The sequence below is a fragment of the Hypanus sabinus genome, chromosome 11, assembly GCF_030144855.1.
Source record: "Hypanus sabinus isolate sHypSab1 chromosome 11, sHypSab1.hap1, whole genome shotgun sequence".
NCBI classification, from domain to species: domain Eukaryota; kingdom Metazoa; phylum Chordata; class Chondrichthyes; order Myliobatiformes; family Dasyatidae; genus Hypanus; species Hypanus sabinus.
Window position 1 is genome coordinate 86,571,065 of NC_082716.1, and position 26,541 is coordinate 86,597,605.

The 26,541-nt window shown below is 41.3% G+C and overlaps 1 protein-coding gene across 1 annotated transcript in view; it reads right to left on the reverse strand.

Annotated features, from left to right (window-relative positions):
• The window catches only part of LOC132402172 (pappalysin-2-like), a 371,016-nt gene that overhangs the window by 116,557 nt on the left and 227,918 nt on the right, over window positions 1–26,541 (reverse strand). Inside the window, exons 14-15 of the mRNA XM_059984850.1 lie at window positions 25,968–26,133; window positions 15,279–15,456 (exon numbers count right to left, since the gene is read on the reverse strand). Coding sequence (XP_059840833.1) covers window positions 15,279–15,456; window positions 25,968–26,133 — 344 coding nt within the window. The remainder of the gene's footprint in view (window positions 1–15,278; window positions 15,457–25,967; window positions 26,134–26,541) is intronic.

The window sequence follows — 26,541 nt, forward strand, 5'->3', positions numbered from 1 at the left end:
ACTAATTAATAAACTACTGATCTCCGCTTTAAATATACCCAATGACTTCACCTCCACAACAGTCTATGGCAATGAATTCCATAGATCAACCACGCTTTGGCTAAAAATAATTCCCCTCATTTCTGTTCTAAATCGATTGTCACTCTACTTCAGAGGTTCCCACCCTGGGGTCCACAGATCGTTCGGGTAATGGTTTGGCTCCATAGCATAAAAATAGTTGGCTCTATTCAGAGGCTGTGCCCTCTGATCCGAGACTCACCCACAATAGGAAACATCCTCTGCACATCCACTCTATCTAGGCCTTTCAATATCTGATAGGTTTCGACGAGATCCACCCTCATTCTTCAAAACTTCAGTGAGTACGTTTAGAGCCACCAAACGTTCCTCATGTGTTAACACTTCCATTCCCAGAGTCATTATCATAAACTTCCTCTTGACTCTCTCCTCTGCCAGCATTTCTTTCTCAGCCAAGGGGAACCAAAACTGCTCCAGATACTCCGAGTGTGATCTGACCAATGCCTTATAAAGCCTCCTTGCTCTTATGTTCTAGTCCTCTCAAAATGAATGCTAATGTTGCATTAACCTTCCTTACTACCAACTCATTAGAAAGTAGTCTTTATTCCTTCTAACAAAATGCGTGACCATACACGTCTCCATTTCACTTATTATTGGCAGTCAGTGGGCGAGCTGCATGGCCTTGATCGTAGCGAGGGCTTGGCTTCAGGCCGCCTGTTTATCAACACCCAGGTGAGAGGCATCAGAGTTGGTGTGCTCCACCAGAGGTGGTGAGCCATGACGTCCAAGCTGGACTCAGTGCTGCCCCCTGTGTTTATTTGGCAGAAGACATGCTGTATTATGTTCAACATTTCTGCAACATTCATGGACTCAGGGTTTTGGACTATACTTTTTTTTAATGTGACTGTATTTTACTTATATCTTTTATGTGCTATATGTGTTAAATCTGCCTTGTGTTTGCACCATGGCCCCGGAGTAACACTCTGGATTTAGCTCTATTCATAGGTATTCATGTTTGGTTGAATGACAATTAAACTTGAACTTCCCTGTGCTATATTCCATCTCATATTCTTTGCCCGTTCTTCCACTCTGTCTGAGTCCTTCTGCAAACTCCCTGGTTCCTTAACACTACTTGTCCCTCCTCCTACCTTTGTATTGTCCACAAGCCTGGCCACAAAGCCATCAATTCCATCATCTAAATCATTGACATATAACATGAAAAGAAGCAGTCCAAATACCAACACCATGGAACACCACTAGTCATTGGTAGCCAACTAGAAAAGACTTTGCCTTCTGCCAGTCAGCCAATTTCTATACAAGCTACACACACAATTGCTGGTGGAACGCAGCAGGTCAGGCAGCATCTGTAGGAAGTAGTACAGTCAACGTTTCAGGCTGAGACCCTTCGTCAGGACTAACTGAAAGAGAAGATAGTAAGAGATTTGAAAGTGTGAGGGGGCGATCCGAAAGGATTGGAGAAGACAGGAGGGGGAGGGATGAAGGTGATTGTTAAAAGGAATACACAGCTGGAGAAAGGAAAGGATCATGGGACGGGAGGCCTAGGAGAAAGAAAGGTGGCAGAGGGAGATGGAGAACATGCAAAGAGTGATTGTGAGAGGGGCAGGGAGAGAAAAGAAAGGGGGGGAAATAATAGATAGATAGATAAGGGATAGGGTAAGAAGGGGAGGAGGGGCACTAACAGAAGTTAGAGAAGTCAATGTTCATGCCATCAGGTTGGAGGCTACCCAGACAGAATGTAAGGTGTTGTTCCTCCAACTTGAATATGACTTCATCTTGACAGTAAAAGAGGCCATGGATAGACATATCAGAATGGGAATGGGATGTGGAATTAAAATATGTGGCCACTGGGAGATCCTGCTATCTCTGGCATACAGAGCGTAGGTGTCTAGGGAAATGGTCTCCCAGCCTGCATGCATTAGAATCTAGTGATTCTCGAAGGATCACTACCAATATCTCCACAATCTGTTCAGCTACCTCTTTCAGAACTTTGGGTTGTAATCCACTCCATACCCCATACCCCATCAATCTTTTCAGCTTCCCAAGCAACTTCTCCTTAGTAATAGCATCAACACTCACTTATGACCCTTTCTCTCATGAATTTTTGGCATGTTACTGGTGTCTTCCACAATGAAGACTGATGCAAAATACTTATTTAGTTTGTCTGCATTCTGGTCCAGGTGAATTACCTACCTTCAGCCCTTTCAGCTTCCAAAGCATGTTCTCCGTAGTTGAAGCAATTAAACTCACTCCTGCCCCCGACACTCTGAAGTTTCTGCCGTACTGCTTGTATTTTCCCCACAGTGAAGACTGATGCAAAATACTTACTAAGATTGTCTGTCTCTTGCTTGTCCCCCATTACTACCTCTCCTGCGTATTTTCCAGCAGTTCAAAATACACCTTCGCCTCTCTTTTACTCTGAAACAACTTTTAGTATCCACTTCTATATTACTGGCTAACTTCATATTTAATCTTTTCTCTCTTTATGGCTTTTTGTTGCCTTCTGTTATCTTTTAAAAGCTTCCCAATCCTCCAACTTCTCACTACTTTTTGCTATATTATATGCTCTCTCTTTTCTTTTTATGCTGTCTTTGACTGCCCTTGTCAACCACAGTTTCCTCATCCTCCCTTTCTTAATCTTTGGTTCTTCTATAATAACTAGTTCTGAATTTGCATACATTACTCCCATTATTGAGTTGAGCAGCATGATAGTTCACACTTACAATGATAGATCAAATCATATTTAATATGTAGGTCAGTAATGGATGACGCTGCAAACTGCTAGGAGGAACTCTAGAGCCTATATGATTTTATCTGTTGATAGCATTTCTTCCCATGTTACCTCTTCTGATCAATATCCTTAATAATTTGCAGATGGTAGGTAGGTTGCCTGTGTAGAATACAGACGGGAAGTATGTATGTGAGGCTGGTGTTCTGTGCTCTGTCTCAGCCTCCCAGACCACATCTGTGTCAGATGCATCGAGCTGCAGCTCCTTAGGGAAGTGTTAGGTAACTGGAGCTGCAGCTCGATGATCTTCGTCTGGTCAGGGAGAGTGAGGAGGTCATAGATAGGAGCTATAGGGAGGTAGTCACACCAGGGCCTCGGGAGATAGACAAGTGGGAACAGTCAGGAGAAGGAAGAGCAAGAGTCAGATGCTAGAGAGTACACCTGTGACTGCCCCCCGAACAAGAAATACTCCTGTTTGAGTACTGCTGGGAAGCAACAGTGGTCATGCCTCTGGCACAGAGTCTGGCTTTTTGGCTGAGAAAAGTAGGGAAAGGAAGAGGATGGCAGCAGTGAAAGGAGACTCTATAGTTAGGAGGTCAGACAGGCAATTCTGTGGGCGCAGGAAAGAAACATGATGGTAGTTTGCCTCCCAGGAGCCAGGGTCTAGGATGTCTCTGATCACGTCCACGATATCCTGAAGCGGGAAGGAGAACAGCCAGAGGTCGGAGTGCATATTGGTACCAACGACATAGGTAGGAAAAGGGAGGAGATCCTGAAAACAGAGAGTTAGGAAGGTAGTTGAGAAGCAGGTCCACGAAGACAGTCATCTTGGGATTTCTGCCTGTGCCACGCGACAGTGAGTATAGGAATAGGGTGTGGTGGAGGATAAATGTGTGGCTGAGGGATTGGAGCAGGGGGGCAGGGATTCAGATTTTTGGATCATTGGAACCACTTTTGGGGCAGGTGTGACCTGTACAAAAAGGACCAGTTGCACTTAAATCCCAGGGGGAATCAATATCCTGGTGGGGAGGTTTGCAAAGGCTATTGGCGAGGATTTAAATTAGAATTTCTGGGGGGTGGGAACCGAACTGAAGAGATGGAGGAAGAGGTGGTTGGCTCACAAAGAGAGAAACTTGGAGACAGTGCGAGACGGTGAATGGGCAAGTGATAGAGAAAGGACACACTTAGAGCAATTTTTTGAGATGCGTTTATTTAAATGCAAGGGGTATTATTAACAAAGTGGAGCAGCTTAGAATGTGGATCAGTACTTGGAGCTATGATGTTGTGGCCATGACAGAGACTTGGATGGCTCAGGGCAGGAATTGTTACCTCAAGTGCCAGACTTTAGATGTTTCAGAAATGACAGGGAGGGAGACAAAAGAGGTGGGGGCATGGCACAGTTTTAGAGAAAGTGTCACGGCTACAGAAAAGGTGAACACTATGGAGGGATTGTCTACGGAGTCTCTGTGGGTGGAAGTTAGGAACAGGAAGGGGGCAATAACTCTACTAGGTATTTTTTATAGACTTGTCAATAGTAAAAGGGACATTGAGGAGCAGATAGGGAGACAGATTTTGGAAAGGTGTAATAATAACAGGACAAGATTGGTGGGAGATTTTAATTTCCCAAATATCAATTGGCATCTTCCTAGAGCAAGGGGCTAAGATGGGGTGGAGTTTGCTTGGTGTGTTCAGGAAGGTTTCTTAACACAATATGTAGATACGCCTACAAGAGGAGAGGTTGTACTTGATGTGGTATTGGGAAATGAACCAGGTCAGGTGTCAGATCTCTCTGTGGGAGAGCATTTTGGAGATAGTAATCACAATTTTATCTCCTTTACCATAACATTGGAGAGGGATAGGAACAGACAAGTCAAGGAAGCATTTAATTGGAGTACGGGGAAATATGAGACTATCAGGCAGGAACTTGGAAGCATAAATTCGGAACAGATGTTCTCAGGGAAATGTACAGAAGAAATGTTAAGGGGATATTTGCATGGAGTTCTGCATAGGTACATTCCAATGAGACAGGGAAAGGATGGTAGGGTACAGAAACCGTGGCGTACAAAGGCTGTTGTAAATCTAGTCAAGAAGAAAATAAAATCTTTGAAAGGTTCAAAAAACTAGGTAATGATAGAGATCTAGAAGATTATAAAACTAGCAGTACGGAGCTTAAGAAAGAAACTAGGAGAGCCAGAAGGGGCCATGAGAAGGCCTTGGTGGACAGGATAAAGAAAAACCCCAAGGCGTTCTACAAATATGAGAAGAGCACGGGGATGTGTGACAGTGGAAAAGTGTTGAGATCTCCTGGTGGCGCTCATGGTGTGAGGTTCAATTTGGCTTCACTCCATTCCCTTAACTTCTATTACCTGTAGCCACCCTTATTTACTTTCTGTTATACCTACACTAAAAGGCTTATGTTATAGACATATTTTTGGATTTTGACTTTAAGTCACTGGAAATGAATATCAGATCACGAGAAGCAAAAAACGGGAAAGATTCGAATCCTAATGGGAAAAAAATGCTGATCCGAAACAATCTATGCAACCTCCTTTTACTTTTGAAACAATGTGGAAACCTCTAGATGATAAACTTACTCAAAAATTTGCCATGTTCAAAGGAGTTTTAAAGACGGTTAAGGATAATTTTAGATCGTTTAAACGTGAATTTGAACTACAGCAAGCAACAACTTCAGAACTTGACGAAGGAGCTCAGCAGAGAGATGGGAGAATTACAACTCTGGAACAAAATTTAGCTTCGATGTCTCAGCAGCTGGATCGTTATAAATTCAAAGTTACCTACCTTGAAAATCGATCTCAAAGACAGAATCTACGGATAATTGGTCTCCCTGAAGATGTTGAGGAGCTATAGGGAGAAGCGGTGTCGACGTTTCGGGCCGAGACCCTTCATCAGGACTAACCGAAAGGAAAGATAGTAAGAGATTTGAAAGTAGTGAGGGGGAGAGGAAATGCGAAATGATAGGAGAAGACCGGGGGTGGTGGGATGAATCTAACAGCTGGAAAGGTGATTGGCGAAAGTGATACAGAGCTGGAGATGAGAAAAGATCATGGGACGGGAGGCCTCGGGAGAAAGAAAGGATGGGGGGAACACCAGAGGGAGATGGAGAACAGGCAAACAACTAAATATGTCAGGGATGGGTTAAGAAGGGGAGGAGGGGCATTAACGGAAGTTAGAGAAGTCAATGTTCATGCCATCAGGTTGGAGGCTACCCAGCCGGTATATAAGGTGTTGTTCCTCCAACCTGAGTTTGGATTCATTTTAACAATAGAAGAGGCCATGGATAGACATATCAGAATGGGAATGGGATGTGGAATTAAAATGTGTGGCCACTGGGAGATCCTGCTTTCTCTGGCAGACCGAGCATAGGTGTTCAGTGAAACGGTCTCCCAGTCTGCGTCGGGTCTCTCCAATATATAAAAGGCCACACTGGGAGCACCGGACGCAGTATACCACACCAGCTGACTCACAGGTGAAGTGTCGCCTCACCTGGAAGGACTGTCTGGGGCCCTGGATGGTGGTGAGGGAGGAATTGTAAGGGCAGGTGTAGTATTTGTTCCGTTAACAAGGATAAGTGCCAGGAGGGATATCGGTGGGAAGGGATGGGGGGGATGACAAGTGGACAAGGGTGTCGCATAGGGAGTGATCCCTGCGAAAAGCAGAAAGAAGGGGTGAGGGAAAAATGTGCTTGGTAGTGGGATCCCGTTGGAGGTGGCGGAAGTTATGGAGAATTATACGTTGGACCTGGAGGCTGGTGGGGTGGTAGGTAAGGACAAGGGGAACCCTATCCCGAGTGGGGTGGTGGGTGGATGGGGTGAGGGCAGATGTGCAGGAAATGGGAGAGATGCGTTTGAGAGCCGAGTTGATGGTGGACGAAGGGAAGCCCTTTTGTTTAAAAAAGGAAGACATCTTCTTCGTCCTGGAATGAAAAGCCTCATCCTGAGAGTAGATGCGGCGCAGACAGAGGAATTGGGAGAAGGGGATAGCATTTTTGTAAGAGACAGCGTGGGAAGAGAAATAGTCCAGGTAGCTGTGAGAGGTAAGTGTGAAGTGGTTAATTTTGGTAGGTCAAATACGATGGCAGAATATAGTATTGTATTAATGATAAGACGCTTGGCAGGGTGGAGGATCAGAGGGATCTAGGGGTCTGAGTCCATAGGACGCTCAAAGCAGCTGTGCAAGTTGACTCTGTGGTTAAGAAGGCATACGGTGCATTGGCCTTCATCAATCATGGGAATGAGTTTAGGAGCTGAGAGGTAATGTTGCAGCTGTATAGGACGTTGGTCAGACCCCACTTGGAGTACTGTGCTCAGTTCTTGTTGCCTCATACCAGGAAGGATATGGAAACCATAGAAAGGGTGCAGAGGAGATTTACAAGGATGTTGCCTGGATTGGGGAGCATGCCTTAAGAGAATAGGCTGAGTGAACTCGGCCTTTTCTCCTTGGAGCGACGGAGGATGAGAGGTGACCTGATAGAGGTGTATAGGATGATAAGAGGCATTGATCATGTGGATAGTCAGAGGTTTTTGCCCAGGGCTGAAATGGCTAGCATGAGAGGGCACAGTTTTAAAGTGGTTGGGAGTGGGTACAGAAGAGATGTCAGGGATAAGATTTTATGTAGAGAGTGGTGAGTGCGTGGAATGGGCTGCCAGCGACGGTAGTGGAGGCAGATATGATGGGGTCTTTTAAGAGACAACCTGGATAGGTACATGGAACTTAGAAAAATAGAGGGTTATGGGTAACCTTAGGTAATTTCTAAGGTAAGGACATGTTTGGCACAGCTTTGTGGGCCGAAGTGCCCGTATTGTGTTGTAGGTTTTCTATGTTTCTATGATTTGAATTAGTGTGTAGTGCTGGGCTTCAAAATGGTGGAAATAAAATAATCACAAATTACACAATTTTTAATAATGAGCACCTTGTCACAAAGGCTGCTCAATATCAAATTATAGTACACAAACTCAAAAGCTATGAAACTTCTGTGGTGCTATGTGCCTCTGATGCTGCCACAAGTATGTTTTTAACTTTGCAACTATGCATATATGTACCTGTGCAAAGGACAATCATCTCAATTTTGACAATTCCCTGTAATAATTGCCATTGTCTTTGTGATTTTCATGCAAGTGGGCATGCACATTCCAAACTTCCTGACTCAAGTAGTTATTGTCAGATACTTTCATGTGTGTTGGTTTTGGAATACCTGTAACCTCCCTCTGTTCAACTGTCAGAGCATGCAATTATGCAAAGACATAACTTTCAACCAGGTTGTTCTTTAATAGGAATTTAAGAGAGTTAATGAACTTTAAGGAGAGGAATAATTTATTATCATTAGCTGTTTTTCAACATTTCTTTGATATATCTGCCATTTAATTTCTATCAGCACACATAATTATTTTTCTGTCTCATAGTTCATAGAAAAAAAGTTCATAGATATTTACAGCACACTGGCCCTTCAGCCCACAATGTTGTACAGCCCTCTATTTTTCTAAGTTCCATGCACCTATCTAAGAGGCTCTTAAAAGACCTTATTGGATTCACTTCCACCATCACGGCCACTCTCTATGTGAACATACCCCTGACATTCCCTTGGTAGCTATTTCCAAGGACCATAAAATTATGCCCCCTCATGTTAGCCATTTCAGCCTCTGGCTATGCACATGATCAATGCCTCCCATTATCTTAAACACCTCTATCAGGTCACCTCTCATCCTCTGTCACTCCAAGGTGAAAAATCTCCTCTGCACTCTCCCTATATTATCCACATCCTTCCTGTAGTTAGATGACCCGAACTGAACACATTACTCCAAGTGGGGTCTGACCAAGTTCTTATACGGCTGTAAAATTACCTCACAGCTCTTGATCTCAGTCCCACGTTTAATGAATGCCAAAACACCATACACCTTCTTAACAGCACTATCAACCCGCACAGCAGCTTTGAGTGCCCTATCAACACAGACCCCAAGATCTCTCAGATCCTTCACACTGCCAAGAGCCTTACCATTTATATCATATTCTATCTTCAAATTTGACTTACCAAAATGAACCATTTCACACTTATCTGGGTTGAAGTCCATCTGCCACTTCTCAGCACAATTGTGCATCCCATCGATGTCCTGCTGTAACCTCTGACAGCCCTACAAACTATCCATAACACCTCCAACCTTTGCATCATCAGCAAACTTACTAACCCACCCTTCTATTTCTTCATCCAGGTTATTTATAAAAATCACAAAGAGGAAAGGTCACGGAACAGATCCCTATGGAACACCACTGGTCACCGAACTTCTTGCAGAATACAAACTATCTACAACCACCCTTTGCCCTCTGTGGCAAGCCAATTCTGGATCCACAAAACAAGGTCTCCTTGGATCTCATACCTCTTTACTTTCTGAATGAGATTTGCATGGAGAATCTTATCAAATGCCTTACTGAAATCCATATACACTACATCCACTGCTCTACCTTCATCAAAGTGTTTTGTTACTTCCACAAAATATTCAATCAGGCTCGTAAGGCACGACCTGCCCTTGACAAAGCCGTGCTGACTATCCCTAATCAGATCATGTGTCTCCAAATGCTCATAAATCCTGCCTCTCACAATCTTCTCCAAAAACTTGCCCAGCACTGAAGTCAGACTCACTGGTCTATAATTTCCAGGGTTATCTCTACTCCCTTTCTTGAACAACAGAACAACATTTGCAACCCTACAAGTCTCTGGTACTTCTCCTGTCCCTATTAAAACTGCAAAGATCAACGCAAGAGGCTCATCAATTTCCTCTCTCACTTCCCACAGTAACCTGGGGTACATCTCGTCTGGACCCAGTGACTTATCTAACAATACTTTTCAAAAGCTCCAGCACATCCTCTTTCTTAATGTCTATCTGTTCAAGCGTTTCAGTCCACTGTTAGTCATCCTCACAATCGTCAAGGTCTTTTTCCTCGATGAATACTGAAGCAAAGTATTCATTAAGTACCTCTGTTACCTCCTTCGACTCTATGCACATAGTTCCACTATTGCACCTGATTGGTCCTATTCTCACATGGCTCATCCTCTTGCTCTTCACATAATTGTAGAATGCCTTAGGGTTTTACTTAATCCTGCTCACCAAGGCCTTCTTATGGCCCCTTCTGGCTCTCCTAATTCTATTCCTAAACTCTTTCCTAGCAACCTTGTAATTTTCTAGAGCCCTACTGTACCTACTTTCTTGAACCTTTCGTAAGCTTTTCCTTTCTTCTTAACTGGATTTTCTATATACTTTGTACCCCATATTTCTTTAACTCTACCTTCCTTTCCCTGCCTCAGTGGAACATTTGCAGAACCTCCATGCTCATTCCCTAGCACTTGTCATATTTCTGCCATGCATTTCCCTGAGAATATCTGCTCCCAAATTTCTGCCTAATAGCATCATATTTACCCCTACCCCAATTAAATAGTCTGCTTCTATCCTTCTCCAGCACTATGGTGAGGAGATAGAGTAGTGGTCACTACCTCCAAAAAGCTCTCCCACCAAGAGATCTCACACCTGACCAGGTTCATTTCCCAATACCAGATCCAGTGCTTAGCCAACACATTAATTGAACAAAACTATCAGGATTAATTTAGTCAATGATTAAAGTTTCAGATGACGGGCAGTAACATTGAATCCAACCTCAAATGTTGCTCTACTTGTTGACTAAGCATCTCAGCTGCTTCTCAGTTTTGATAGATGTAGGTACATTTTAGCTTTTAGCTTACAGACAGTCTCTACTTAAATTTAATATTCAATCCCCACACCACAACCTGTGCAATTAGAGGATGCTTATGAGATTTATGAGATTGCTTCCGTATTCTAAACACTTTACATTTATAATGGATTTATTTAGAGGTTTATTTATTATTTTTATTTCGAGATACAACATGGTACAGGGCCTTCCATCCCATTGAGCCCATGCTCTCCAATGCGACCAATTAACCTGCAAAATTGTCCATCTTTGGAATGGGGAAGGGAACCAGAGTACCGAGAGGAAATTCAGGTGATCACTTACAGACAGCAGCTGTACCCTGGTCACTGGCACAATAATAGCATTATGCTAACTGGTTTATTTCAATTAAAAACATTCCTTAACAATGGAACTATCAGACGAATGCTGTAATTAACTAACAAGTCACATTCATATTAAAGCATTTACATTCATGAACTCAAAGTTTGCAAGCTTACAGGAACAGTTAATATGATACTGTTTATCTGATCTATTTATATGATACTGTTTTGCTGTTAAACTGAATTTTTGGCAATCAATAGATTGTGGCAATGCTTATAGACCTCACCTGGGATCAGAAAGGTAGAAATAAGTATAATTCGATTTTTTTAATCCATACCGCCTATCCTTAGAATCTGCACTGAGACTATTTTTTAATCTTCAATGTTATGAACTTTGGCATTCAAAATACATTCAAATTTGTCAATGTATTTTGTACGCCAGCAAGCCAAAGTTGATTATGAAATGAGCAAATGCGGCTTGAAGGGGAATAAATTAAATTAGTAAATTATGAAGAAAATGAATACTTTGAGAAAATTACAATAAACAATAAGATTTCAGTCACTTTCAGTTAAATCCTGATTATAAGATATATTTCTAAAGTATAGAGCCATAAAAAAGCAAATATCTATAATTTTAACTGGTTAAACAATGGTTTGTAAACTGAACTTAATTCTAAGTATTGACTACAAAATGAAATCACAGCCAATTAAGGAGTTTATAGCACAGATTCACTCACAAATTCCAAGGATTATGCTGTCACCTATTAAGAAATGATTAGAAATGTGAAGATTTTTTACTGAAACAGAAAAGGTAAAGGAAAGCCCGAATACGAATCTGAAGTGAACTGCAAAGAGAGATAATGAAAGTGTAATAAGTTAAAAGGAGAAAACAGTTTTATATCAAATATTAGTACAGAATGAAGGGCTTTATCTTTGTTCATCAATAGGGCAGAAAGGTTATTCAAATAAAATTGGATGGTATAAACAAATGATCTGTGAAATGGGATGAGAACAGACTGCAAGCATTAACACAGAATTAACAGATTTGAAGATACAATTTTTAATAAATATTCTGGAGACTCCATGAATGCTTGAATGGAATAAAGTCAATGCAACTGCCCAATAAGAATCAGAATCAGAACAGGTTTATATTTACTAACATGTAAAGACACTAGCTAGGACTGTGCATACTATTCCCAGTCAATTTCTCTATAGCACTAACTAGATGACTCTCAATCTTGTCTACTTAATTTATGGCAAACAAAATCGCAAGCAGAAGGCGATTTGAGATGTGATTTCCAAGAAGACAAGAAACTAAAGCAAATATTCTTCTCAGTGCTGAGAGAAATTTCAGTTCTTTGATTTCCTTTTGTTCCCTTCTCTCACGTAGCACCCAAGTTTACTATTTTCTAACTCATTCAGCTCTATGTGAAGATGAACCACTAGTGGCTTCTCACCATTAACAAAACACAGCAAGAACAAAGGCCAAGTCTAGGCAGGATCAATGTCCAGGTACAAACACTTCTCAATAGGGAACCTGCACTTTTAACTCCTCCCTTTTCACCATTCAACATAGAAACATAGAAAATAGGTGCAGAAGTAGGCCATTCGGCCCTTCGAGCCTGCACCACCACTCAGTATGATCATGGCTGATCATCCAACTCAGAACCCTGTACCTGCTTTCTCTCCATACCCCCTGATCCCTTTAGCCACAAGGGCCATATCTAATTTCCTCTTAAATACAGCCAATGAACCGGCCTCAACTGTTTCCTGTGGCAGAGAATTCCACAGATTCCCCACTCTCTGTGTGAAGAAATTTTTCCTCATCTCGGTCCTAAAACGCTTCCCCTTTATCCTTAAACTGTGACCCTCATTCTGGACTTCCCCAACATTGGAACAATCTTCCTGCATCTAGCCTGGCCAATCCCTTCAGAATTTTATACGTTTCAATAAGATCTCCCCTCAATCTTCTAAATTCCAGCAAGTATAAACTTAGTTGATCCAGTCTTCCTTCACATGAAAGTCCTGCCATCCCAGGAATCAATTTGGTGAACCATCTCTGTACTCCCTCTATGGCAAGAATGTCTTTCCTCAGATTAGGGGACCAAAACTGCACACAATACTCTAGGTGTGGTCTCACCAAGGCCTTGTACAACTGCAGTAGAACCTCCCTGCTCCTATACTCGAATCCTTTTGCTATGAATGCCAACATACCATTTGCCTTTTTCACCGCCTGCTGTACCTGCATGCCCACCTTCAAGGAAGCATCTGTCTTGCACTTGTACTGCATCCAGGGTTCACAATGTAGTCTCCTTTACATCACAGAAACCAAATCAAGATGACTTTACAGAGCACCTGTGCTCAGTCCATAGGAGTAATCCTGAGCTTTTGGCTGCCTGCAACTTTAATTCCCCATTCCACTCCCATTCTCAATCTCTTTCTGTGACTTTCTAAACCTTTGCATCAATGACCACAGTAAGATTGTGAAACAATTTATCTTTTGTCTGAGCATGTAGATGACTTCCAGATTCAATAACAAATTCTCAAATGTAAGATAACATGCTCTTTCTTCCTGTCTATATGTGAAAGCTTTTTGCCTACCATCTTACTTCTTTTCCTCCCTGTATATAGTTTAGCTGGCCAGGCACATCCTAGTATCCCAGAGCAACCACAGTAACAAATTACACAACAATATAATGAAGTCATGTGATCTCATCAGCCATGTGACTGCACCCATCAGAAAAATTTCCACTGTTCCAGTCGTCACCGAGCTAAGCTGCTACTAGAACTAACTTGTTTCTTTCTTTCTTTGATGTGATGAAGCATCCCTCATTAGAAAAGCTGACTTTCTCTCTCTCTCTCTCTCTCTCCCTCCCTCCCTCCCTCCCTCTCTCTATAACAGACGCTGCTTGATCTGGTGAGTTTTTAAAGCATTTACCATTGCCTCTACTTAGATGAGCGTGGCTCAGATTTCTTATCCTGTTTGTGTAAGTCTAGCATGCTGAGCAGGTCCATTAAGATTACTTCTACAGACAAGCAGTAATGTGTTGGTAACAGCTCCTATTACATTACTTCAACTCATCCTACCACAAGTATACAATGTAGGCTACACATCTTGCCCCCACCTTCTCACCTAATGAAAGTTAGCAGGTACAGTTGGCTCTCCTTATCTGCGGGGGACTGGTTCCGGGACCCCCCGTGGATACCAAAAAACACAGATGCTCAAGTCCCTTACTTAACCTGTCTCAGTGTGGTGGACTTTAGGACCCGGCAGAGCTCTGGATCTTATTTAACCACCATACATCCGGGACCCCCCGTGGATACCAAAAAACACAGATGCTCAAGTCCCTTACTTAACCTGTCTCAATGCAGTGGACTTTAGGACCCGGCAGTGTTTCTGTTCTGTTGACGGAAAGCAATCATGATTGAAAATAAAGTGGAAATAATAAAGTGATCAAGAAAAGCTGAAATGCCAACAGTCATTGGAAAAGTGTTAGGCTACAGTCAGTCAACGATCGGAAAAACTTTAAAGGATAAAGTGAGAATAATGGAGCACATGAAACACCCTGACCCAATGAAAGCTACAATTATTCCTAAGCAACACAGTGTTTTAGTTATTGGAATACATATGTTTCTTAAGTGTTTTATGTGCATAGAAAGATAAAATATATACTATATACTAAGACAAACGTTTGACTAACTGACGCTAAATAATACAGGATGTATCTGTTCCAACTTACTTATAATACCTAATAAAAAGTAAATGCTATGTAAATAGTTGTTACACTGTATTGTTTAGGGAATAATGACAAGAAAAAAAGTCTGTACATGCTCAAACAGCAAGTGCTGGAGAGAGAATTTCCGGTTTTTCTTCAATCCAGATCTGCGTTAAACTATGCACATCCTCCTGTATACTTTAAATCATCTCTAGATTACTTATAATACTGAATACAATGTAAATGCTATCTAAATAGTTGTTATACTGTATTGTTTAGGGAATAATGACAATAAAAAAAAGTCTGTACATGCTCAAACAACAAGCGCTGGAGAGAGAACTTCCGGGTTTTCCTGATCCGCGGTTGGTTGAATCCGTGCATGCAGAACCCATGGATAAGGAAGGCCGACTGTGTCTCTTTCTGTCACAGTAATGAAGGGTGGCATATCTGAAACAGTAACTGAATTTCTCTTTCCACAGATACTACCTGAGCCAGTAGTTCCTGCTTTTATTCAAGAGTAGGATTATAAACTAATCTCTTCTCACCATAATCCAAATTTATTGAACACAGTCCTTTGAATCATTTAAGATCAAAATTCTGATCTGGTTGCTTGAACTACACACGGGGTAACAGCCTTTCTAGTAGAGCACTGCTGGGAGTACAGTAATTTTTTGTGTGTTTTTGTCCCAATATTTTACATTTCAACTATCTCATTTGAAGACATTCTACTTATTTGAAGAAAGAACATGAACGTTAACATTCCTATACCTTGCAGTATTGCTGGTGGATTGCAGGAGAAGATGCATTGGCTTCCAAAAGTGGTGCCTTCAGGGCAAAAAAAACTGGCATGGTATACATGTGACTGGTCAGGAATTCCACAGTCAATGGGTTCACAGGTCACAGCTCCATCCCACTTTCCATGCTTGCAGATCAAAGAAACCTTTGTCTGAAGGAGCAATAAGAAAGGATATTTTAATTTCCTTCATCTCATTAAGCAAAAGCTAAATTTCAAATGAGCCTAAGATTCTCAATGATGTTTGAATAATTCCCAGGGAAGTTATAGATTCATTTCAAAAGTACTTGATTGCTTCTCAACTCCTTTAAAATGGATTGATCCAATTTTAAGTAGTCTGTGATTTATTACCAGGTCAAATCATCAAACACTTTATTTATAAAATAGGCCCATAAGCCCCATAGGCCCAATGACTTCCTCATTGGGGAAATCAAAGGTGGAGAGGGTCAGCAACTTTAAATTCCTCTGTGTTATCATTTCAGAGGATCTGTCCTGGGTTCAACATGCAAGTACAATTACAAAGAAAGGCACAGCAGGATCTTTACCTAGAAGTTCATAAAGATTTGGCATGACATATAAAACTTTGACAAACTTCTACAGATGTATGGTGGAGAGCATATTGACATGGCCTGATATGGAAACACCAATCCTTTTCAATGGGAAATCCTACAAAAAGTAGTGAATACAGCCCAGTCCATCATGAGTAAAACTCTCCCTACCGTTGAGCAAGTCTACACAGAGTGCTGTTGCAGGAAAGCAGGATTCATCTGGGACCCTACAATCCATGCCATTTTGCTGCGGACATCAGGAAGGAGGTACAGGAGCCTTGGGACCCTCATCACCATGTTCAGAAACAGTTATTACCCCTCAACCATCAGGCTCTTGAACCAAGGGGATAACTTCACTCAACTTCACTTGCCCCATCACTGGACTGTTCCCACAACCTATAAACTCACATACAAGGATTCCTCATTTCATGTTCTTGATATTTAATGCTTATTATTAATGATTATTATTTCTTCTTTTATTTGTATTCGCACAGTTTGTTGCTTTTGCACACTGGTTGTCCATCCAGTTGGGTGCAGTCTTTCATTGATTCTATTATGGTTATTGGATTTACTGTGTATGCCCACAAGAAAACACACCTCAGGGTTGTATATGGTGACATATATGCAACTTCGATAATAAATTTACTTTGAACCTTGAATTCATCAAACACCTTATTTGTAACACAGGTTCAATCCTGTTGGAAAACTAACTATGAATTTTATTGCAAACTCTCACCTATCATTGAACTCTGTGGAACATATTAACCAGCACAAGTGCCATTATTTAAGTATTTAAGACTTGATTTACTCTCTGTGAAGACAAGCTTAGTCCATGAAACCTATCATCATCATTTAACTCTTACGTCCTGATAAATCAATGTTGCAGATTTACAAAGCGAAAAAAATCCTTTTGTAGTGTTGCAACACCCAGGGCTTCAGCAAAGGCTTTTAAAAACTGTTAAATAGACTTGTATTCAGTCTGTTTAAGTAGAATAGTAATATTTCATTAGCCTTTGAATAGTTATAGCAGAGTAACCTGATAACTAGGTTTAAATTATTTTGATATTTCTATAGAATTCCAATGAATCATGCCCATTCCAACAAAATCCTATTATTCAAAATTCCAAAAAACATGAAGTTCTTCACTCTGGCTGCTTTAAATACTTCAAGCAGCAGTTTAAATTCTAACTGGAGGTACAACTTCTTTTTGTTGACTTTTGTTTATTCCTCTTAAAGAACTTCAAAATTTTTTAAACTAGCACAAAGAAGGACAGCGTAGAACATTTCTTGGCAGACTGCATGGGGATTTATCAAGAACCAGCTCATTCACATCAAAACTATTAGTTGCTAATTGTTATTTTAATCCAGAGATAATGTCTAAATCCACAAAAAATCCTTTATATTGTAAATTCTGCCCATACAGCCAAGATCCAACACTGCCTAACAAAAAGCTACTGATAATATCAGGGAAAGAGGGCTGAAAGAAGATAAAAACATATCACAGGTTCTGAGAGGCAAAGCAAAAGTGAGAGCTGATATATCCCAGGTTACAATGAGAAGTAAGGGAAAAGAGGAAAAGATTTCTGGGGTATTGAGAACAATCCCTGCATCCTCCTTGGCCACAAGAGTAATAGCAGAGGATTGGAGGATGGCAAATGTTCCAATGTTCAAGAAAATTACTATAGATAATCCTGGGATTATAGACCAGTGGGTCTTACGTCAGTGGTGGGCAAACTAATGGAGAGGATTCTTAGGCTATGTCCACACTAGACCAGATAATTTTGAAAACGCCAGTCTTGCGTAAAAATGCTAGGCGCCCACACCACTCTTACCCAAGTGGCATTTTCAAATTTAAACACTCTGGAGGGTGTTTTAGAAAAGATCCGTTTTTGGGGGAGGAAAACACTGTTTCAGTGTGGACGGAGGGTCAAAACGAAGAGAAGAAGCTTTGGTTACGGATTTATCTGGTCTGGAGTGGACGTAGCCTTCGTGACAGGATTTACCTACTCTTCTAGAAGTGCTGTTGTATTAGGGATAATCAACATAGCTTTGTAAGGGGCATACCCTGCCTCACAGACCTGAATGAGATTTTCATGCAGGTGACAAAGTAAGTAGATGAAGATAGCGTTGTGGATGGGGTGTATATGGATCTTAGAAAGGTGTCTGACAAGGTTCCCAATGGTAGGTTCATCTGGAAAGTCAAGAGGCATGGGATTGATGGAAATGTGACTGCATGAATTTGAAATTAGCTTGCACTAAGAAGGCAGAGGTAGCAGTAGATGGAGCATATTCTCCCTAAAGATCTATGACTAGAGGTATTCCACAGGGACCTGTTCAGGAACCCCTCCTCTTTGTACCTATTATAAAGAATTGGGATGAGGAAGTGGAAGGATGGGATAGTAAGGTTGCAGATGATACAAAGGTTGAGGGGTGTTGTGTAAGATTGTCCTAGGTTACAAAGGGATATATATATATAAGATGTGGAGCCTGGGAGAGAAATGGCAGATGGAGTTCAATCTGGAGAAGTGTGAAGTGATACACTGTGGAAAATCAAACTACAAGGTTAATGCTGGGACTCTTAGCAGTTTGGAGGAACAGAGGGATCTTGGGGCCCACATCCATAGATCCCTCAAGTTTGCCATGCAAGTCAATTAGGTGGTTAAGAAGGTCTACATATGGTGTGTTGACATTCATTAGTCAAGGGATTGAATTCAAAAGCTGCGAGGTTATGTTGCAGCTCTGTAAAACTCCAGTCAGACCACACTTTAAGCATTGTATTCATTTCTGGTTGCCTCAGGATCGGGTGGATGTGAAAGATTTAGAGATGATGCTGTCTGGATTCGGTAACGTGTTTTATGAAGAGATTGAGCAAGCTAGGGCTTTTCTCCTTAGAGGGAAGGAAGCTGAGAAGCAATTTGATAGCGTGTAAGACAAACAGAGGCATAGATAGAGTTGACAAGCCTGTGTCTTTTTTCCCAGGGTGAGAATGGTCAATACCAGAGGACATCTGTTTAAGGTGAGTGGAGGAGAAGGTTGGGGAATTGTTGGCAGTAGGTATTTCACACAGAGACTGTGTGTGCCTGAAATGCACTACCAAGTGTGGTGGTAAATATGGATACAATAGGATCATTTTGGAGGCTTGTATATAGGCACATGGATGTAAAAATAAAATGAAGGCTTACGGATAGTGTAGGAAGGAAAAATTAGATTAATCATGGAATAAGCTTATATAGGTGGGCACAAAATTGTGAGTCAAAGAGCCCATACTGTGTTGTGCTGTTTTACGTTCTATAATGCCCTTGAATTTGGCATGATAAAGGCACAAGAATAATTTGATCTATTGTGTTGTTCTTGACTTCTCTTGGCTTACTGCACACCTAATCCACTTTGCCTGCAGAATGTCATATAATGATTCCGTATTTTAGTTACATTTTACACATAAGTAGTCTTTCAATACTGACCCTTGGATAATAACTACACATGGGACAAAAATTATCAGGAAATGAACCAGTTTCTGACAGATCTTGGTTCACAAGTAAATCATTTCTATTCATTTCTGAAAACAATCTAAGAAGTTACAGGGCAATAAAAGAACATTTTGCCAAAAAGCTAGATGTAACCACAGTCACTTTCATTTTTTCTCATTGTAGTCATACTGATCAATATCAAATTTAACTGTCACTAAAGTCAACAACAGCTAATGATTTATTAGGTATTACCGTTGTTTTGAAGGCCACTGTTTAGGCAAAGGCACCACAACAATTTTAACACTGGTTAACCAAGATCTAGTCAGCTGCACTTTGCTTCAATGCATCATTGTATTTCGGGAAGTGATTGGCAACGTGTTGGCAAAATGTTTAATGATTCTTACTTGAAAGGTTATCACACAACAATTACATAAGAAATAATATCAGTTTTAACCACAGAATTCTGAAACACAACCTATTGTCTGTTTGTGAGAGTCTAAGAAACTAGAAAACTTCCTTGCTAATTTAAGCCCAAACCAGCTAGAACAACAAGGGCAACACGCTTGTGGAAACCCCATCATCTGCAAGTCTCAAACCATTTTGACTCAGAAATATACACTTCTCAATGAATCAAAATTCTTAAACAGCCAATCGAACTATTGTGGAAAGAATTTCACAAGGACTGTAGTGGTTTTCAAAATCACCTTCTTCAAGTAAGTTAAGGATGAGTAACGAATATCAGTGGCATTCTAAACACAATAAATAAATACGTTTTTGGATGGATGTACTTAAGATTATTTATTGTAACCATATATCAGCATCACAGTTTGCTGTAAGCAATGTCTCAGAGATGATGGGGAGGGTGAAAAGCTGTGTAATCTGTCTCCTCTATATGTTAAAGGAAGCTAGACAGCTATCTCATACTAAGCTCAACAATATGTATTTGTGGCACCTAGGGCGTTCAAATGGAGCCTGCCAAAGTGTGATTGTAGGAACTAGATATTGAGGGTTAAATTATAATTGCCAGATTCCAAACCTATCATCATTGTTTAATCTTCAAGATAGATCAAAGCAGGCATTTAAGCACTTCGTTGTTTTGTAAACCAGTAGGCTCTGCATCCTGGGAAAACTCTTCAACAGAATTGATAGTCCACCAAAAGACAATGGTCTGCATTGAATTAACTAATCAAAATATATTGTCACAATGAGGAGTCCTACTTCTAAGTCTGGTCATGATCCTTTACTTCAGGGATTTGTGAACATGGGGGAGGATGTAAAGAAGTTTTAAGGTCATATAACAAGCTGGGTGAACAGGTAAGGAAGTGGTTGATGGTGGGGGTAGAAGATGCAAGGTCATCCGCTTGGTTGCACAAAATATGAAAAGGTAATATGCCATGTTTTGATTACAAGGTGATATGCCATGCTTGTACACAAGTCACTGAAGGCCAGCTAATCTAGAAGCAGGAGTAGGTCACATGGCCATTTCAGCCTGCTCCACAATTCATCAAGATCATGGCTGATTTACCTCAACACTATTTTCTTGCATTATCTCCAAATCTCTGTGGCCCTAATGTTCAGAACTGCCACATTATCTCTTTAATCACCAGACTTGATCCACAAAATACAAACTATGCCCTGTGGTCCATTGTGCTCAGAAAAAAATCAATGTGACTGAAACAAGTAATGCTGTTCTGAAAAGCATCTCTCCCATTTCCCACACATTTGCCCACACCCCATCCGCCCACCACCCCACTCGGGATAGGGTTCCCCTTGTCCTCACCTACCACCCCACCAGCCTCTGAGTCCAATGTATAATTCTCCATAATTTCTGCCACCTCCAACGGGATCCCACTACCAAGCACATCTTTCCCTCACTCCCTCTTTCTGCTTTCTGCAGGGATCGCTCCCTACGCGACTCCCTTGTCCACTCGTCCCCCCATCCCTTTCCACCTATCTCCCTCCTGGCACTTACCCTTGTAAGCGGAACAAGTGCTACACCTGCCCTTACACTTACCCCCTCACCACCTTTCAGGGCCCCAGACAGTCCTTCCAGGTGAGGTAACACTTCACCTGTGAGTCAGCTGGTGTGGTATACTGCGTCCGGTGCTCCTGGTGTGGCCTTTTATATATTGGTGAAACCCTATGCAGACTGGGAGACCGTTTCGCTGAACACCTACGCTCTGTCCGCCAGAGAAAGCAGGATCTCTTAGTGGCTACACATTTTAATTCCACATCCCATTCCCATTCTGATATGTTTATCCATGGCCTCCTCTACTGTCAAAATGAAGCCACACTCAGGTTGGAGGAACAACACCTTATGTACCAGCTGGGTAGCCTCCAACCTGATGGCATGAACATTGACTTCTCTAACTTCTGTTAATGCCCCTCCTCCCCTTCTTACCTCATCCCTGATATATTTAGTTTTTTTCCCCCTCCTCCTTTTTCTTCTCTCCTTTTGCCCATCATTCTGCCTGTTCTCCATCTCCCTCTGGTGCTCCCCTCTCCCTTTCTTTCTCCTTAGGCCTCCCATCCGTCCCATGATCCTTTCCCTTATCCAGCTATGTATCCCTTTTGCCAATCACCTTTCTGTCTCTCAGCTTCACCCCACCCCCTTCAGTCTTCTCCTATCATTTCGCATTTTCCCCTCCCCCTCCTACTTTCAAATCTTTTGCTATCTTTCCTTTCAGTTAGGCCTGACGAAGGGTCTCGGCCCGAAACGTCGACAATGCTTCTCCCTATAGATGCTGCCTGGCCTGCTGCATTCCACCAGCATTTTGTGTGTGTTGCTAATGCTGAACAAGTCCACAAATCTGAGGGGGCTTATTTATGCACCTATGAAACAGTTCAGAACTGAGAACCATAAACAGTGAGAAATTTTTTAAATAATCTTGACATCCAATTATTTTTCTGTTCCTCCAAAATATAAATTTTGATAAAACTATCAATCGTAGCTTCCATCGGACTACACAGTCATAGAATCATAGAAACCTAAAGCACAGAAATTGGCCCTTTTGGCCCACCTTGTTCATTCCATCAGTTATTCCCATTACATTATATTAATCCCATTTGCCTGTATTAACCCCATATCCCTCTCCACACTTCCTATCCAACTAGCTGTCTCAGTGCTTTTAATCATTGTTATTGTATCTACCTCCACCACCCCCAAATAGTCTCCTCTGTGTCATTCACCCAACACCAGTTCTAGACCCTCATACCGGAAAAAAGATTCTGATTTTCTATGTCCATCACAATTTTACAAACTCTATAAGTCACTCTTTAGCCCCCTAACTTCCAATGAGATTAAACCCAGTCTGTCCAATCTGTTGACATAACTCCATTCTAGTCAACATTCTGGTGAATTTCTTTTGCCTGCTCTCTATGCTACTGCATCCTTTCTGTAGTTTGGTGACCAGAACTGAACATAGCACGCTAGAATTCTAACTAATACGTACTACTGACGTAGCATGGAGATTGGCGCAATGCTATTACAACAGGAGGTGTTGGAGTTTGGAGTTCAATTCTGGCACTGTCTGCGGGGGAATTTGTGTGTTCTCCCCAGGACCATGTGGCTTAACCCTGGGTGATCCAGTTCTCTCCCAGAGTTTACTTTACTTTATTACTTTACCATGAGTAAAAGAAAAGGAACTTGTGCTTCCCTGGCATATATGATGCATAAACTATTCTCAGGCTTCCAGCCAGGTCCAAGTTTCAATTTTAACCAATGTTTCGATGACAAATTCCACTGTCTTCATTAGGGATGATACCTAGGCATGACTACCCTGGTGGTATATATACTCAGTCCCTGCCATCCGTCCCTCCTGATTGGTTAGTTCTCAACCAATCAGTTTTCTGTTGTCCCACCTTGACGAAAACAATATTCCACTTCTTACTTGGAGTGAGGCCTTCATTTCTGTTGAAATTATTATCCTCTACAGTCTTATTACAATGACTTCATTCACCAGGTGGTCCCAGAAGCCATTGGAGTGGCATAGTAGTTTTGTTCTGTTAAAGTCGATCCTGCAGTCATTGCAATGTTCTGCTTCCGCTTATTTCCCTGGGTAACCCAAATAGATACACCTCCAATGCTCTTTGATGTGACTTATATTGTGTACAGTTCTGGTCACCAAACTTTAGAAAGAATTTCAACAAAGACGAGGGTCTCTCTCTAAGTAAGAATTGCAATACAATTTTAAACAAGATGGGACAGCGGAAACTTGATTGGTTGAGGAGTAACTAATCAGGAGAGATGGACGACAGGAGATAAGTATATATACCACTGGACTAGACATGTCTAGGCATCGTCCTTGATGAAGGTGGCAGAGTTTGTCATCAAAATGCTGATTAAAATTGATCCCTGGACCCAGTTGGAAGCCTGAGAAGAGTTTATGGGTACCATTAGTAGCTTAATTGGTCATTGCAAATTGTCTTGTGATTAGTCTAGTGTTAAATAGGTGGGTTGCTGGGCATCACTTCTCATTGAGCTGGCAGGGCCTGTCCATGCTTCATCTCTAAATTTTAAAAAAATATACAACTATGGCACAATATCCCATTTCTTATATTTAGTGCCTTGGACTCTGAAGATTGGCATTGCAAATGTCTTTTCACTTTCTTTTCTTCCTGTGACATCACAATAGAGAGTTTTGGACTTGCATCTCAAAGTCCCTCTATACATCAATGCTCCTACAGTCTCTGCCATTTACTTTAATAATGCTCATCTTCCATTAGCATTAGCTTGCACTTGGCTAGATGATATCCCATCCACCACCACTCCAACCAAATTTTCAGCTGATCTATGTCTTACTGTTCCCCTGAAATGTCTTCACTATCCACAAGTCCACCCGTATTTGTGTCTTCTCCAAACTTCATCCCACTGCCTTAAACTCTCTTCCAAGTCATTGCTGTATATTACAAAGATCTGAGCACTGATTATGTTGCACACCCCATGATGGAGACTTCAATCAGTAGAATCCCTACCCTACTCCTCCTATCAAGTAACTGATTTTAGATCCAGTTCACCAGCATTCGGATACCTTGTGTCTTCATGTTCTGCAAAAGCCTACAATACCAGATTTTGTCAAAAACCTTAAAGTTCATGTAAGCCATGTCTATCTTCATCCATCTTCTTAGTTACCTGCTTAAAAGCTCATGCAGATCTGTGAGACGTGATCTCCTCTGCACAAAATTCAGCTTATTCCTCTAATGTTTCTGCCTTTCCAAGTGAATATGAATCATGTCCCTCAGAACCTTCTCCAACAGCTTCCCTACCACTGATGTAAGTCGTACCAGCCTGTAGTTTGCTGGCCTATCCCTATTGCTTATTTATGAACAACATTAACATTCTTCTGGTCTTCTATTATATCACTCATGGTTAACAAAGTTGCAGAAATCTCCATATGAGCCCCAGCAATCTCCTCACTTGCTTCCTTCACTTAGGGAATTAATCATCCTAATGTGCTCCAATATTTCTAGCACTTCATATTTCCATTCTGATAGAGCTATGCTCCAGAATAGCAGTGTACTGCTGCTTTAATTCTTCAGCCTCCATGTACTTCCCCCTTGTGAATACTGATAAGAAATATTCAAATCAAATCTTGCTTCTATCCCCTGGGTCCATCATAGATTCCCTCTCTTGTATCTGAGGATATATTTTTCCTATTTAGCTTTCCTCTTGCATATAATATACTCATAAAATATTTCAGGATTCTCTTTGGACATACTTCCCCCTTTCCCTGTTCAAACCTTCAACATCCTTCATCACCAAGGTTCCCTAAATTTACCATCTTTGCCTCTTTTACACAGCTTTTATCTTGCTTTTAAACAGCTCCCACATTAGCTGTTGCTTTACTACTATCTGCTGTTCTCAATCTTCCTTTCCCAGGTCCTGACTTACGTTATCAAAATCAGTCTCCACTTCACCTACCCCTATACTGCCACTGCTTAGGGCCCTATTTTGTCTTTTGCCATAATTTATTGAGCTATCATTACCATTTCCAAAAGGCTCCTACATAGACAATAAAATCAGTTACCTATCCTCATTCCCTAAGATAATATCAAGCACAACCCCTCACTGGTCAAATAGCTTGTACCAACCAAGTCAATGCTATGCCCTCAGAAGGCTAAGGAAATTTGGAATGCCTCCATTAACCTTCATCAATTTTTGTAGATGCACATTAAAAGCATCCTATCTGAATTCATCTTAGCTTCCAGGATCATGAGAAATTGCAGACACTTTTGGACACAGCTCAATTGATCACAAAAAACAACCTCCTTTCCATGGACTTTGTAATTGCTTCAGGCTGTCTCAGAAAAAGCAGCCAATTTAATCAACAACCTTCCCACCTGACATTTTCATTTTGACTCTTTTCCACCAGCAGAAAATACAAAAAAACTCAAGAACTGCTTCTGTCATGCTCTTGAATGGGACAGAAGACTCTTGAACAAACTTCTTGTACGTTAAAAATGAAATCTTGTCCCCACAATCAACCTTGTCTTGTCCCTTACACCTTATTGTCTATGTTCACTGCCCTTTTTCTGTAACTGTACCACTATATTCTGCACTCTGTTACTGATTTTCCCTTGTACTACATCAAAGTAGTATAAGGGAATGGGTTGAATTAATCAATTTGGCTACAATGTTTTATAATCTTACCTGTAGAGGGCTAAGATACTTGCCACACACAGACTTCAATGATAATCCTCTCGCACAGGTCACGTGACATTCCATTTGCTCACTGCTATCCACAGCACAGTTCACAGCTGCATGAGGCACTGATAAAGTTTCACACCAGTCTTGATCACAAGAACATGAAGCACAGCTATAAAGAAGAGAAGGGGTGTAACAAGTTGATCTAAAGTGCAACAGAGACACAGGAGGCTGGAAATAATCTACTGCATGAACTCAGTGACTCAGCAGTGTTTGTAGGAGGAGAGGACTAGTCAATGTTTAGGAGATGCTGCTTGACTGCTGTGTTCCTCCAGCAGTTTATTCATTGATTTAAAATACAAGCTGAGAAATAACAGAGTGAATTGTCTCATTGGGTTACTTAATAAATGAGGACATTGTTATTAGAGACAAAAGGAAAGTTGATTTGTTGGAGTGAAAGGTTAGTGGAAGCAAAGTAAATAAGCATTGTGCAGGCATTTGAGATCATATGGTTGAATGCATACAATGTGTTGCTGCTACACCAAGTCCAACTATGCATTGGATTCTATATTATCAGATT